Source organism: Nasonia vitripennis, assembly GCF_009193385.2.
Source record: "Nasonia vitripennis strain AsymCx chromosome 3 unlocalized genomic scaffold, Nvit_psr_1.1 chr3_random0004, whole genome shotgun sequence".
NCBI lineage: Eukaryota > Metazoa > Arthropoda > Insecta > Hymenoptera > Pteromalidae > Nasonia > Nasonia vitripennis.
The window spans coordinates 520,629-535,169 of record NW_022279623.1 but is presented as its reverse complement, the minus strand read 5'-3'; the positions used below and the strand labels follow the sequence as shown (position 1 = coordinate 535,169).

Below are 14,541 nucleotides of genomic sequence, written 5' to 3'. Positions count from 1 at the left end.
CTGGTTCAGGGCTATAACGAACTACCGTTGCCTGATTTCACAAATAATGATCGGTCCCAAAACGTATAAAATCATACATCAATATACGAGAGTACCGCCCGCCAAACCAAAAAACTCGTCGGCAGATCGAGTCAACAGGTCGTCGATAAAACGGCTCGCGGTCCTATTAACAATCCGACACGCCGATAAAAATCCCCCTCGCATCCGCGCGCCATTGCTATTCCGCAGCGCAGCCGTGTTGTTATTTACAAAACACCGCGCGACTAAAAAACCGAGCCGGCGCGCGCATCCACAGCCAGCGTCTGCGATCAGGGACACGAAAATAATAAACCGGCCGAGCAGCTTCGAGCCGGCAGAGACTGTACTCAAAACCACTCTCGGTTTATAATACTCGAGAGAGAGAGAGAGAGAGAGAGAGAGAGAGAAAGAGAGAGAGAGAGAGAGAGAGAGAGAGAAGGACCGAACGCGCGCGAGTAGAGAGTGGATACCAGCGCGACCGCGTTCTCCAAAACGGCGGCGCCGACGACGACGGGACTGTAGAGTTACTACAGTCTACACATGCTGGCGGCCATCTTTACTACGCGAGTACGCTCTTTGGCGTGGGTGAGTCCTCGGGTCACTCGCGGTGAGCGCCGGTAGGGGGAGGTACACTCGGTGGGGGAGGGAGAGAGAAAAGGAAAGGCGCGAGTGGAAGAAAGCTGCAGCCGCGGATCGAGCGAGATGCGCGAGCGGAGGAAATAATAGCATGGAAATTTCAGAAGGAAGGCGCAAAGAGCGATATTATTTTGTTGCTGGAGCGATGATTCGTTTTGTCTCTCGTACAAGAGAAGAAGTGCCGTTACGCGCCGTTTTTACCGCTATGCATTGGAAAAATGCGTAGAGTCGAAAATCGAACGCCGCCGAGGATAAAAACCTGATTTTCTGGTTTTCTCGCGTTTTTATTTTCCAATGATTATCTGATTGCCGTTTGCTAGTATCGAACGAAGCAATTGTCCGATCCGCTGATTAATGGTTTAACATAAAGACGATTCCTGAATTATTACGGCTGGCCTCGAAAGAAAAAATCGCAGTCGATTTATACGCCTGCTCGTAGATTCTGCTTAGCCAATTTTTATTCTTCGAACCATTATGTAAGGATAATTATTGCTCTCCTCTTCTCCAGCAGCAGCAGCAGAAGAAGAAGCAGCAGCGAAGAATAAGAAATTATCCGAGTGGCGTCAGGTAAAAAGAATCAGGGTGGCGAAAAGAGTCGGCAGGAAGAATAAAAAATAACACGCCCCAGACGGAGAGCATATAATGATAGATCGGCGTGCGTGGAGAAAAATTAATTAGTTGAAAAGAAGGTGGCGAGAGAGGGATAATGGAGATTACCGAAATCGTAGCGCTGCATTATTTACTTTTTGTCGCAAACAGTTGGCATTTAATAGTTCTCCTCTGGAATATAAAAATAAATACAGGAAGAGGAAGAATAGGAAATGCCGTGAAGCGCACAGGAAAAGCAAAGGTGGAGCAGGAAAATAACGACCAATACTATATAATACATAATATTGTAGAAGAAAAGAACTAGCCAAGGAAGTAGGAGGATCTTTGAAGTTCACAAGTACGTTATAGCAGATCTTAAGATTCAAAAATAAAATCGTTACATAACAGCGAGCCGTTAAAGCAAGCTCAAAAATCCTACAGGAGAAATAACCGAGCGTCTAAAAAGCGAAAAAGACAAAACACAACGCGGATACACGTAAAGCCGAGACGCCGCCGCTAAATAAGAAGAAAACGAAGCGAGAGTGAGAGACAGAAGAGAGGGGGAGTGAGGCCCCTTTCGGCGAGCCCGTGGCGCGTTGGAGGGAGGCGTGAGTGGGGCCAAGTGGGGGAGAGAGTTCCCGGATAGCGTTGGAGGAAGGGGAGAGAGCGGCCCAAGGGTCCCGCTTGGCGCGCAAAGTCGGCCGACTCGACGGAGACTCTCACGAGACTTTATACTCCACAAGACGAATACGTTTCACGCTAGGCTAGCCCGCAATGTCCTATACAGAGAGCAGAGCGCGACTTCGTTACGCAATTCGATTCGAAAAGGGAATGGGCGATTCGGGAGTATTATGCGTAGGTTGCTTTGGGAAGTAAGTGGGATACCCGGTCCGTCTATGTGCGCAGGCTCTCACCTCCTATAGTCATGGGAAAAAAGTAGAATGGGATAATGGTTTTCGATGTTCTTGAGATACATGTGTAACGCCGAGGGCTTTCCTTTTTTTCCTGTACTTTTCTACAGCCTGTCGCAACTCTTTGCCGTGTTGGAAACCGTTCTGTTAGTTAGTTTTAACTTTGCGGGGTTAAGAACGCTTACCTAATTTTGATATTCATTAATAACAATCAGTTTTCAGCGCTCGGAGTTTCTCGAAATCGTGATCGTCAGATTTATAAATTAGTAGGCATAATACATCTAGGTATCGCGGTTATAAGAGGCAGTTTCTGTGTGAAGTCGCTACGTGCATAATTATTTCTTTGTGTTAGAAGTAGTATGCATACGCATGCGGTTCTAGTGCACGATCGAAATAATACTCTACGCGCGCCTTTTCCTCTGAGGTTTTGGATATAATGGATTACCCGATTTTGCAACGCGCGCTTGAGCAACGGCAAAATTTATTTATCAGTTGTAGTGTAGACTATCGGTATTGCGAACTGGGTAACTCGATTTATCGAACGAAAATTGAGCATATTATTTCGTAAGATCGAAAACAAAGCGTATCAAGGAATTCTCAACCCACGCGAGGAGAACTATATAAAAAGAAAAACACAACAAGGCTCTCTCTAATTAGCTGCATCGTCGGCTCGACGAAAAAATCCCGAATTCCGCCGCGAAGCAGGAGCTACAGCGCACTCTCGATCCTCTGTATTTATACGTGCGGCATAGAAGGATAGCGTATAAGCAGAGCCCGGTGCAGAACATCCTCGACATTCTCCGGTATCCTCGGTGAAAACAGACGCGGAGAATCACGAGCTGCTGCAGCGCCATAGGATCACGATCGGCGGCAGTTCGCGCTCTCCTCGGGTGATTTACCTTAGCCCCCGCGGTCTCTCTCTTCATTTGCATGGACGCTGCTGCGAGGAACAAGGAAACGCTGCGGCTGTTTTTGAAAATAATTGGAAGCTGGAGTCGGGAAGGATTTTTCGTACTTCCTATGCGCATATACTGCTACAGCCATATACGAACGTGTGGATTACGTATTATATGGCTGTATATGCTGTGTACGTGTACTTACGTGACCAGGGACAGAGTGAATTGACCGTTTATGTAACTCTTACCTGTAACAGAGAGAAAAAAACATGGCAATTAGATGCGTGCAATAGCGTAGTTTATTCGCGCATTAAATCAATCCAATGGTATTTTTCATATGGCATAGAACGTCACAGAGGAGAAATTTCCTAGGAAAGCGACCGCTGTATACACATTTCGCGTAATTACGAATTCCCATCCGAGGCGTCGAATAGGAATTTCCGTTTTCGCGGCTCATTGATTGATCGATCGGTAGCACCGACGATCCACTCGATCTCCCCTCGTCGGCAGTAATTAAAGCGCGGCCGATCGGCAAACGGTTCGCGGATGTACTTTCGGCGCACACAACGAGCTTACTCACTGTGCGCTAGCAAGCTGAGCGCGGAACAAAGGAACAAAGGGCTCAGACACTGCCAAGACGTGAGCGAGAAATCGCCGGGGCACGAGAGAGAGAGAGAGAGAGAGAGAGAGAGAGAGAGAGAGAGAGAGCGACTTTTTTCGCCCGTCCTTTCAGTTTCTAACCGTTGCAGCCGACGTAATTTAACTTCGATATGTATTTTGTCGCTTGCTTAAAAGGTTGGTGGATTTTAGTATTTTCACCCGGGTTCCGCAAAAAAAGCTCGTTCTTTCTTTCCTTTGAGGGGACTGTATCGTTGCGCGTACGGGAGAAAGGATTAGATTGCTCAAGGTTCGGATTTTTTCAAGAGAGTAAACAATCGAGGCTAATAACGAACTCATAGTCTACGTTGTGTTGTAAGTATAATTAGAGTATAATTAGAGTTTTCTGCGGCAAAGCTTTTAATTAGTGATAATTTAATATCAATTCAAAATCGGCAACGATTCGTCATGTTCTTTGTATGCACAGAGTCGAAGAAACGTGCACTCGATCGAAATTGAAATCCGCATGATCCAGGCGAACGTAAAAATATAGGTTCTCCGAATCATCATATTACCCAGCGCCCCTATTGTCAAGCTCAAAGCTCAGATCAGGAACGTATTTACGAGGCCCAGTGAGCGTATTATAAGAGCATCAGTAAAAAATCGAAATCCCCTGACGCGACAGATCGGGACAGCCCGTATATAATAATAATATCCTGTTCAGCGCGCGAAATTGATGACCAGCCGAGAGCTGGATATGTCTGTTAACGACGTCGTCTATTCCGCGGTGTAACCGGCCTCCTGACAAAGGCCAGAAGGAACCGGCCGACATGCATAAAGGCGCCTTGTACAACCCCGAGACCCTGGGATACAGAGAGAGAGAGAGAGAGAGAGAGAGAGAGAGAGAGAGAGAGAGAGAGAGAGAGGGAGAGAGAGAGAGGGAGAGAGAGAGAGAGAGAGAGAGCGAAGGCGACAACAGCCAGCACACAAAGCGTCGATGCCGAGACATATTCCGCGTTGTGTCGATCTATCTCTCTCTCTCTCTCTCTCTCTCTCTCTCTCTCTCTCTCTCTCTCTCTCTCTCTCTCTCTCTCAGCGAGTGTGACACTAGGCAAAGAGAGATCCTTGGATCCCCTTCCAAGAAAGCAACGAGTGAGTCCTATTACGCTGGCGACCACCCTCGATTATTGCGCATGCTTATGTGCGTATACTTGCGTGCGAGAAAGTGAGGCTTCACTTTCAACTCTCGAGATCGGCCCCAAAGAGGTTCGGAATTTACATCAGTGCTGGTATCGATAAATCGAGTGGGCTACTTGAGGTTTGTGGGAAAACAGTTTTTTTGGCTCGTTATCTTGAACACTTGTCTATTTATCGCTTACAAGAGGTGCAGTAAGTACATGTGAGATATGATACGTGTGTCATTGAATCTTTTGAATTTCGCTTTTTTTATGACTCACGAATTCTCGTATATTAGTTCTGCATTTTAATTGAAAAAACATAACATTCTCATTATGCTGAAGCGAACAATAAGCTACAGAGAGCTACCACAAATTCCAAACCACGCACCGATGTAGTACTCGCAGCTCTATGAAATATTAGAAAACCGCAATGAGAAAATTTATTCGCATAATTTATATCGTCAATTTATGAGTGACTCTACAATACGCAGTCAGTGGTCCGTCGATCACACGGACATCAAACTAATTTGAATATCGAGATATTATAGAGAAACGCGTTTTTCTCTGCGAACGAAAGGCGCATTGTCACTGATACGCCATGTAAATCGTATTGTTCGCGTCCGCCGCCGTCACAAACAAGCTTCAGGGGGAAGTGCGACAACGCTGCGCGAGCGCTAATTCATTCCATGACAACTATTTCCAGCGCTTCGTTTGCCCTCGGACTGCCTGCTTTGTTTGTTCCCCTTTTTCAAATCGATAAAAAAGGAGAGGCACTTACACTACGCAAGGAGGTTGCACTGCTTCGACGAATATTTCTGCGCTCACTGCTTGTACGCATTTTTCCACAAATTCTGTAGCATGCGTTCATTTGAGGTTCGCTCGCATATTGCGTTTGGGATAATTATGCTTTACGCTCGATCAAGCAATTGATGTTCTATAATTTACAGCAGTTGATGTGTGAATGCGCGTGTTTTGAATTGCTACGTCAAAGTAAAGCAAACATGCACTCGTCCGTTTAATCAGAGATAAATAAGCACTTTCTCGCATTCAAAAACATCATTTGTTCATTAAATTCCGCGCGTGATCGCATAAGTATCGACAATATTGCATCAATTTGTTAAAATAAAAAAGTTCTATTAAAAATGTGATAAAGTTTATGTACGAAAATAAATTACACCGTATTAATTAGTTAGGACAAATAGTTCGTCGTTTGCATAATCCAATCGTAATACTTGTCAACCCTTGTGTAAATTCCAGGGTAAAAACCCGAGGCACAGCCAATTCCAGACGAAACGACGCCGGCTAATTTGTTGTTAATAACCGCGGGACCAACAGAATCACCTTGGCAGGCATCAGCTTTGCCATCACCATATAATGTGAGATTAAAAGGCGAGTTCAATTAAAATAAACTTTACTGAAAAACTATAATAATTAAGAGAGATATATTTGAAGGAATAAATATCTTACAATCTCACATTTACATATTAAAATTTTGTATATATTGATTACAAATTGAGACCAGTTTGCTCGACGATCCAGTCATAATACTTGTAAACCCGGGTGTATACTCCGGGATAGAAAGATGATCCACACTTCATGCCAGTAGAAACGATACCGTAGATTTTTTTGCCAACGACAGCTGGGCCACCAGAGTCACCTTGACAGGCATCAGTTTTGCCATCGCCAGCACAGAACATATTTTTGGTTATTGGGTCAAGAAAGTAGGCTTTTTCACATTTTTCCTGGTTCATAATTGGCACGTAAGCAGATTTCAAAATGCTTGAGGTATCACCATTTTCCTAAGTATCATCAATGATTAACACTTGTCAAAGAGAAATTAAGTATTTTTTCTTTTTAATGATCGTCAAGAAATACTACTTACACTTATCTTTCCAAAGCCAGTGACGCGCATTAAAAGGCCCTCAATGGGTTCGTCGTACGACTTTGCAATGCCAATAGGCCTATCTTTCTCGCTGAATTCGATAGGTGTCTCAAGCTGTAAATGTAAACAAAAATAAATATTTAGTATAAATAATTTGGGATTCGTAGGTTGTACTTGATGAATCAAGAATATCATAACAGAATATACCTATTTTTAAATTTACCTTAATCAAAGCGATGTCATTATCAACAGTTTTGTCATCATACTCAGGATGTTCTATGATTTTAGCGATCTTATGTCTGTGGCCTTCTTCCGAACTGTATCGTGCTCCAGTGCGAACCGTCAAGTGAGATTTTTTACTATTCATACAAATAATAATAATAATAATAATTATTATTATTATTATTATTATTATTATTATTATTATTATTATTATGACTTCCGATTACAAATACGGCCAAAAAACTTACTAAGTGCAATGTGCAGCTGTTAAAATCCAGGATTTATCAATTATAGCTGCACCGCATAATACAACCGCATTGAACCAATGTAACGTTGCCTGAAATTTTTAATTGTTGTGAATATAGTCCATTTTTATGCATAACATAATTTAACCTTATAGTCTAATATATTTTCCATCGCTGGGTGGCATAAATCCGCAATTATGTCAAGAATAGACGTGACAGCGGATTTATGATAGTTAGTGCTAGAAAACAGCATACGATACTCGTATCATAAGTAGTCCTGTACGACACGACGCTCGGGCGCTACTACACGCTGTATCATAACAGATTATTCATGACAGTTGTATTGTAATATGCTAAGCCTACTAATTTCTGTAAGCGCGACAATTTAAAATAAAAGATCTATTACATATTCACAATTGTGGCTTCTAGGAAGAACCTCCTAAATAAGTCTAGTTTTTAGTCAAGTTATAAAATATAAAACGAGATAGTAAAGGTCAGGAAGCGAAAAACTAAAACTAAAAAATTTCGAGATTCTGGAACTCTAAAAAGTGCATTTGTTTATCGATGCAGATCTGTACGAACTTTAGAATCACGTTTTTTCAAAAACATGAAAATTGGATTTGGGCTGTTCTTCCGGAAACTCACAGATGTATAAGAATAAATCAATTTTTTAAGGCGAATTAAATTTATTTAGTGAGAAAATGTATTAACATTGTAGACTGACCTGGTAAGGAACTTCTTCGATGTTGACGAATTCTCCTCCTACGATTTTATCTTTGCTTTTTTCATCATTATCTGCCATCGAAAATTTTTCACAATTATTAATCTGATTATAACTTAACATATTTTAATTTCATTAAATCTTAAGCCTTACCGATGTAAAAGCAGCTCGCATAAGCGATGCATAATAGGAATAATAACACCTTCATGATTTTAACTAGAAGAATCGAATTCACGAAAGTTTCATGCTTTTATAGTCGTAAGTGTCAAAAAGGCATAATTTTTACGTATCTATAACAGAATTATTAAAATAAACACAAGTGTCTAGATAGAACGTAATATTGTGTGCCAAGTGTATTAGCTTAGACATATGCAACGAGGTTATAAGCCTAAAAAAAGAAGTTGGACGTTACATATGGAAAAAATACTTTTGCTGACATCATGTCATGCTATTAATTATAGTATATTTTTTTGCAGGCTCATTTAATCGGTTATCTTAAAAAATAGACCAACCAAGATGGCTTATTAACCAACAGTTGGCCAACGGCGTTTGCCAACCGCTGCCCAACCAAATTTAATTATTAGAAGTCTGCTCTGTGTGTATTAGCAAACATGTGCTCTGTCGCTGATGCTGCGCATGCGCACTATAGTCACTCGTGTTGACTCGTGCGTACACCTTTTCACATAACCCCAAAATTTAATGAAAGCTTATACTAACTTAAAATCTAATTCTACAATGTCAAAACCATATTATTGTTCGATCTAATGCTTGTTTATTAATAATATAGTCGTATTAATAAATTATTTGAGCAGAGGAATTGATGATTTATTATATTTTTGTACGAGTTTTAAAATTGGACAGCCGTTGCCCAATAGATAGTGTAAAAGCATGACGCCAAATAACGCATCTTTTGGCCAATGGCTGTTGGAACTGTTGGCCAGACTTAATAAAATTGGCTCGCCGTTGGCGAATGGCTGGCGAACGTTTCTTCCAGGGTGAAGAATCATACTATGCTTAAGGGGGAGTGGGGGCTAAAGCTTCGCAAATGCGCCACGAGGTATTTAATATTTCAAATGCCAAAAAAAAAACTAAAAGTCTGATTGACATTTTCTTTCGGTAGAATGATTCACTGATCTTAACTCTATGGCGCTGCGCTCATTATATTGATGAAATTTCAAATTAAAAAAAGTTAATAAGTAAAATTGGGGTTTGAGATTGGCGCTGTAATCGCATAAACACACGTAAACACCCGCTCGTATTTCACAACTCCTAGAAAAACTAAAAGTCCGATTGACATTTTCTTTCGATAGAATGATTCATTAAACTCAACACTATGGAGCTCTGGTCTTGGTTTTTCGTGGCAAGCTTTATTTAAAAAGTTACATGAAGTAAAAAACAGGGCTTTTAGCTCCCACATCCCCTTAATACAAATTATTGTGATTGGATCTGGATATTTAGTAAGCTATTTAAAAGTTTTATTAAGAAGCTCGATACAAATTTTTTAGTATTAAGAGAGGCAGCAACCAGTTGTTCGAAAAACAAGCGATTATAATTATTCACTGAAAACAAATAATTATACAGCAGGCATGTCGCAAAAATATCAAACATTACCTTATATTGTGAAAGGATCGCAACCAACTAAATCAAATTTCATTACGTCAGTCTATGGCAAACAGGGTTTGTTTATCTTTCGTGAAACAGTTGTTTGATTCCATTCATTGCAGGTGACGTCTCTAATTGACGTACGAACGTCCCATCGATATCAGATCATTATAATATATTCCCTGGTAGAAAATTAACCTAAAAGTTTTAACCTGACAATTGTATACGTATGGCTAGTAAACTGAATTTAACCAAGTTAACTGCAAGGAGCTGTGCATAAGCTTCTATTACAGTAAGCGGTTATTTAGCGGTTTTCTAAGCGGTTCATTGGCGTTATGGGTTAAATAAACCATTGCTAGGCCATTGAACCGTTGATATTTCTACCAGGGTTAGAATGGAAATTAATACAGATTCTAAGAAAGTAAGGACAACGAACCCAAATTAAAATATTTTTTTAAGTTTAAAAAAGAGATTTGTACTCTTATTTTGCTTTGTTTATTCTTGGTTTTAAATCTGTTCATAAAAAACATAGTTCAAATACTCATTCTTATTTTTGTTATAGATATATATATACACATCAATGAAAAGGTTTTGTTAGCGTATCAAGCACTTCTAATATTTTTGTGTTTATCTAGCGATTTTTGTTGCTTTGTACAAAGCTATAAGGCAACCTCTTCGTTCTTACGTTTTTGTCATGCTATATTAATTTATATTCCATGAAATACTTAACTATTTCTGTATAAAAGTTGTACGACTGTGATAATGATTAAAATAAATAACAACATAATGTATGATACATTTTCTTGTATCAAATGTGGTTTTATTTACTTAATGCAAAGTATACGATCTTGTAACAATAAATAAAAAATTATAAATATAATGTAAACGTCCTAAAGCTAAATTATTATGACTGGCCGATTCCCGTGTGTCCGACGATCCATTCGTAGTATTTGTCTACTCTCGTGTAAATTCCAGGGTAGTACGTGGATCCGCACTCCATGCCGGAAGAAACTACACCGACAAGTTTACCATCAATCACACCTGGGCCACCGGAATCTCCCTGGCAGGCGTCAGTGGGTCCTTTACCGGCGCAGAACATGTTGTTGGTGATTGGGTCCCTAATGTACCTGCGTGCACACGTCTTTTGGTCGACTACCGGGACCGTTGCTACTTTCAGAGTGGTCGAAGCTCTTTGGTATTCCTAAAAGCAGCAAAATAGCCAATTACCACTATTGTCTATTTACATATTATTATTCAATTGATTTTGAAAACTACGTACGCCTTCCTTTCCGTATCCAGAGACGATCATTTTGTCACCAGTTTTCGGGGCTACCCTGGCGAGTGAGACAGCCTTCTGTCTTTCGTTAAACTTGATTGATTTAACCAACTGTAAAAAGCAATGACAGTCAGTAGACGCTTCTGCACAAACAAGGACGAAGTTTCTACATTTCATACACGTGTATCAACATTGTAATGACTTGTTTTGTAAACTTTATCCTCAACGTAATTTTGATAACTTTCGTGCGCAATCTTATACACAACACATTGTACGTATGATCTGTTTGTATAATTTAACATAAATAAAAAATTCGGAGAATATAGTACAAGGAATTACAATCAGATGATGCATTTTTATTATTAAACTATTAATTCTCCTCTGTATAGTCCTACCTTAATCAAACTGATGTCGTTATCGTTGGTGTACTCATCGTATCCGCGGTGAATGATGACTTTCTCAATTTGGTGCTTTTGACCTCCTTTAGATCTGTACGTAGATCCAGTAAGGATAGACATGCCATACGTGTCTCTGTAGATAGCAATCGAATATAAGTTAAAATTTCGAGTTTGTTGTTTGTATTGAGTTATTTGTGCAAATAAAAGTTTACTAACTCGAAACAGTGAGCAGCTGATACGAGCCAGTATTCAGAGATGATGGTGGCACCACAGATAGCGGAACCTAATTGTAGAAGTTGAGCCTGGAAAACGAAATTGTAGTATAAATATTACGTAATAATCACATGCACTTTGCAAAAAAAAACAATTTTAGATTAGAGACAAAAAACAAAACTGATTCGAGTATAAAACAAATCTATAACTTTATAAATGGTCTAAATCCGCACTTTTTTTATAGAATTTAGTTGAACTCCAAAGTATTTTTTTGAAAACGACGAAGTTATAAACAACACGAACAGTAGCACCACTTAGTTATATTGTATTTTCTTATATCAGACATTGCATAATTTTATTTTATTAAAACTTATTCACTCCTGAATAAACACTGTTTATCACTCGTTGAAGTTTTAGAAAAACAAGAAAAATCACTACAAGTACTCACTTGGTACGGCGCTTCCGTGATCGGAACATAGTCACCTCCGACGATCTTATCCTTCTCGCGACCGGTATTGTCTGCACATGAACGAATACAAAGCGTTAATATTACCGGATACTAAATCCTTGCACTTGATGCGTATAAATGTAAATAAAGAAAATCATTATATACTGCCATTGAGTTGCGCACTTACCGACGTAGAAGCAGTTCGCGCCTGCAATTAGGAGCGTAAGACTAAGGCACAAGAGCTTCATGTTGAAGAGCGCGAACGAAAAGCAAGTGTGCACGCTGCGTAACGTGCTTTTATATTGACGGCCGCTCAGCGAAAATCACATGTGTCGTGTACGGCATTGCTACGTCAGCCTCGAACAATTCTTGAAGAATTTGTGCAAGTGGTATTGAGATACGTTGTCCGAATCTAATTCTAACTTTTTTTCAGATAAAAGTAGCGGTAGTACGGTACTGATCGATTTCGAGCACGCTTCAGTTATGATGTTTGGAGATGAGCGTGCACGCGTGATTGAATAATTTCAAATGCTAAGAAATACGCGCGTAAACGTTCGAACTGAAGAAATTTCCGCACTCTTTGAATACTTTGTTACCTCAAGGTCTCGTTAATTCTCTGCGATCGGTAAAGCGCTTTTAATGGATTTTGACGCTGAAAGAACTAGCTTTTCGAAAACGACAACTTGGTTGCATTGGTTTTTTTTTGTATAAAGGTTTTCAGGAATTCTATTTTTGTAGACAAAGATTTCGCTCTTAATCTCGGTTCTTTATCATGCGTTCAAAAATTTTCATGGAATGAGTATAGAAGCACAATATCATTCAAAAGTGATGATTCTCGAGAGTTTAATGAATCATTGGATTTACTTATCACTAAACGTGTTTTTTCTTAAGAATACAATAAGTTAGAGCGAAAAATGTAAACGTGTTATTTTCTTAGCACACACGAATCATTGTAAACAGTATTTGATAGCCTATTTCAATAACTTTTTTCATTTCAAGATTATTGGATCTATTTAATTTTATTGATCGTCGCAGATTCATGTGACGAATTGAAAGCTCGATACGAAAACTGACAAAACAAACGAATGAATTCGAGCATGAAAAAATTAAAACATTTAAAATAAATAATATTGTTTATTTACAGTGTACAAACAGCAAAGTACAACTTTTTTATTTGATTGGACTTACAAAATATGTATGCAGCATAAGGTATACAAAGTAAGTAATAAAGTAGAATAAAATTAGTTTATAATTTAAGCCCCGTATTTTTGGCGATCCATTTGCGATATCTATATATTTGCGTGTACACGCCAGGATTTTTCGGAGATCCGCACTCATAGCCCCAAGAAATGATACCGACTAATTTGTTGTCGATGACGGCAGGGCCACCAGAATCTCCTTCGCAATTATCAGTTGCTCCTTTACCAGCGCAGAACATATTTTCCGTGATATCGTCGTCAGAGTAGGCTTCTTGGCACTTCTTTCGACTAACTACCGGAGCCAGAGCTGCTTTTAGAAGTGGCGAGTCTGGACCTCCTTCCTACAATATAAATATAAATTGAATTAAAGCTTTTGATCATTGTTCTGCAAGAATGCAGTAAAATTTAAAGGTAATTATAACAGCTCTATAAAAACAAAAAGTAATACTTACAGCTATGTATCCAAATCCAGAAATTTTTATGGTCTGTCCTGCTTTTGGCGGTGTAGTTGTGATGGCGATTGGCTTTTGTTTAGCATTGAACTTAATTGGTTTTGCCAGCTATATTGTTCATTCAAAAAACCATATTAATGCGTGTATAAGTATGTATATTTGTATGTTCTATGGATGATACAGGTTAAACTGTACCTTGAGCAAAGCAATGTCATTATCAATTGTATTTGAGTTGTAATCTGAGTGAACGATGATTTTCTCAACTTCACGTTGCTGTCCTTTTTCCATGTGTTTTGATCCAGAGATAACCGTAACTACATGATCATTGCTATAGGTATATAAGAGTAACATATCAACAAATGAATATACTAACGCTATTTGATGAATTACACGAAACTGATGGTGAAATAATTAATTTACTCACTGATAACAGTGTGCAGCAGAGACTATCCACTGCTCAGAAATTATTGATCCACCGCATTTTTGTTCTCCGTTAAAAAGAATTTGAACCTACATTAATCTTTTTTTATTTTAATCTATTTTTAATAATATTTTTAATTTAATATGTATAAAAAAAATTCTTACGTGGTATGGGACTGCTTCAATGGATGAGTAGTCGCCACCAACAATTTTGTCTCTTTGTGCTTCTCCATTGTCTAGTATAAAGTACACATTAAATTATTTTGTCTTTTATGCAATTTCGCCTTATAATCGTATAATAATAAATCTCACCGATGTAGAAGCAATTTGCGCTAACGACTAGCAAGGAAAGAAATAAAAATGTATTCATGTTGCTGGCTCGAATGTGGAAAAAGTAAAAGCCTTTCTGCTTTTGTGCTTAAATATGAGAGCACGCAGATACACGTCACGAGGATATATTCCCAATACACACTCTTTCTTTTTATTTCAATAAGTATCAAAAAGTGATAAGATTCAGTGGGCATATTTGAAGAATAGTGCTTTGTCGATTAGTTTTACTCATTGTTTACTATTAGCAAATAAAGTTGAAGATACAAAATTTGAGCAAGTGTTTTTAAGAAAAAGAGAGCATAGAAGCCT

The 14,541-nt window shown here is 39.1% G+C and overlaps 2 protein-coding genes across 3 annotated transcripts; both read right to left on the bottom strand.

Moving 5' to 3' along the window:
• Positions 1–6,247: 6,247 nt before the first annotated feature.
• On the bottom strand, positions 6,248–7,975 carry LOC100120023 (trypsin-3). Its single transcript, XM_031925763.1, has 5 exons — positions 7,898–7,975; positions 7,177–7,265; positions 6,930–7,065; positions 6,707–6,820; positions 6,248–6,623 (listed from the first exon to the last, which is right to left on the bottom strand). Exons 1-5 carry the CDS (start codon positions 7,973–7,975, stop codon positions 6,330–6,332), a joined length of 711 nt encoding a protein of 236 aa, XP_031781623.1. The 3' UTR covers positions 6,248–6,329.
• A 2,308-nt stretch (positions 7,976–10,283) lies between these two features.
• On the bottom strand, positions 10,284–13,982 carry SP64 (serine protease 64). 2 transcript variants are annotated; one of them, XM_031925606.2, is made up of 10 exons: positions 13,907–13,982; positions 13,678–13,810; positions 13,483–13,590; positions 13,081–13,371; positions 12,019–12,154; positions 11,832–11,902; positions 11,387–11,472; positions 11,168–11,303; positions 10,776–10,883; positions 10,284–10,697 (listed from the first exon to the last, which is right to left on the bottom strand). In XM_031925606.2, exons 2-10 carry the CDS (start codon positions 13,768–13,770, stop codon positions 10,401–10,403), a joined length of 1,326 nt encoding a protein of 441 aa, XP_031781466.1. In that variant the 5' UTR covers positions 13,771–13,810; positions 13,907–13,982; the 3' UTR covers positions 10,284–10,400. The 2 variants fall into 2 exon arrangements, with proteins under 2 accessions (XP_031781466.1, NP_001166082.1); NM_001172611.1 differs by lacking the exons at positions 13,081–13,371; positions 13,483–13,590; positions 13,678–13,810; positions 13,907–13,982 and having other exon boundaries at positions 10,286–10,697; positions 12,019–12,102.
• Between the last annotated feature and the right edge of the window lie 559 nt (positions 13,983–14,541).

What these genes read in the sequence shown, in the direction of transcription:
- LOC100120023 (XM_031925763.1), bottom strand. Translation starts at nt 7,975, where the DNA reads ATGGCAGATAATGATGAAAAAAGCAAAGATAAAATCGTAGGAGGAGAA. An exon ending in ACAGCTGCACATTGCACTTA is followed by an intron (nt 7,066 to 7,176) that starts GTAAGTTTTTTG and finishes TTGTATGAATAG; the next exon opens with TAAAAAATCTCACTTGACGG. An exon ending in ATGACATCGCTTTGATTAAG is followed by an intron (nt 6,821 to 6,929) that starts GTAAATTTAAAA and finishes TTACATTTACAG; the next exon opens with CTTGAGACACCTATCGAATT.
- SP64 (XM_031925606.2), bottom strand. Translation starts at nt 13,770, where the DNA reads ATGGAAAAAGGACAGCAACGTGAAGTTGAGAAAATCATCGTTCACTCA. An exon ending in CTGGATTTGGATACATAGCT is followed by an intron (nt 13,372 to 13,482) that starts GTAAGTATTACT and finishes TTTATATTGTAG; the next exon opens with GAAGGAGGTCCAGACTCGCC. An exon ending in CGCGAACTGCTTCTACGTCG is followed by an intron (nt 11,903 to 12,018) that starts GTAAGTGCGCAA and finishes GTTCATGTGCAG; the next exon opens with ACAATACCGGTCGCGAGAAG.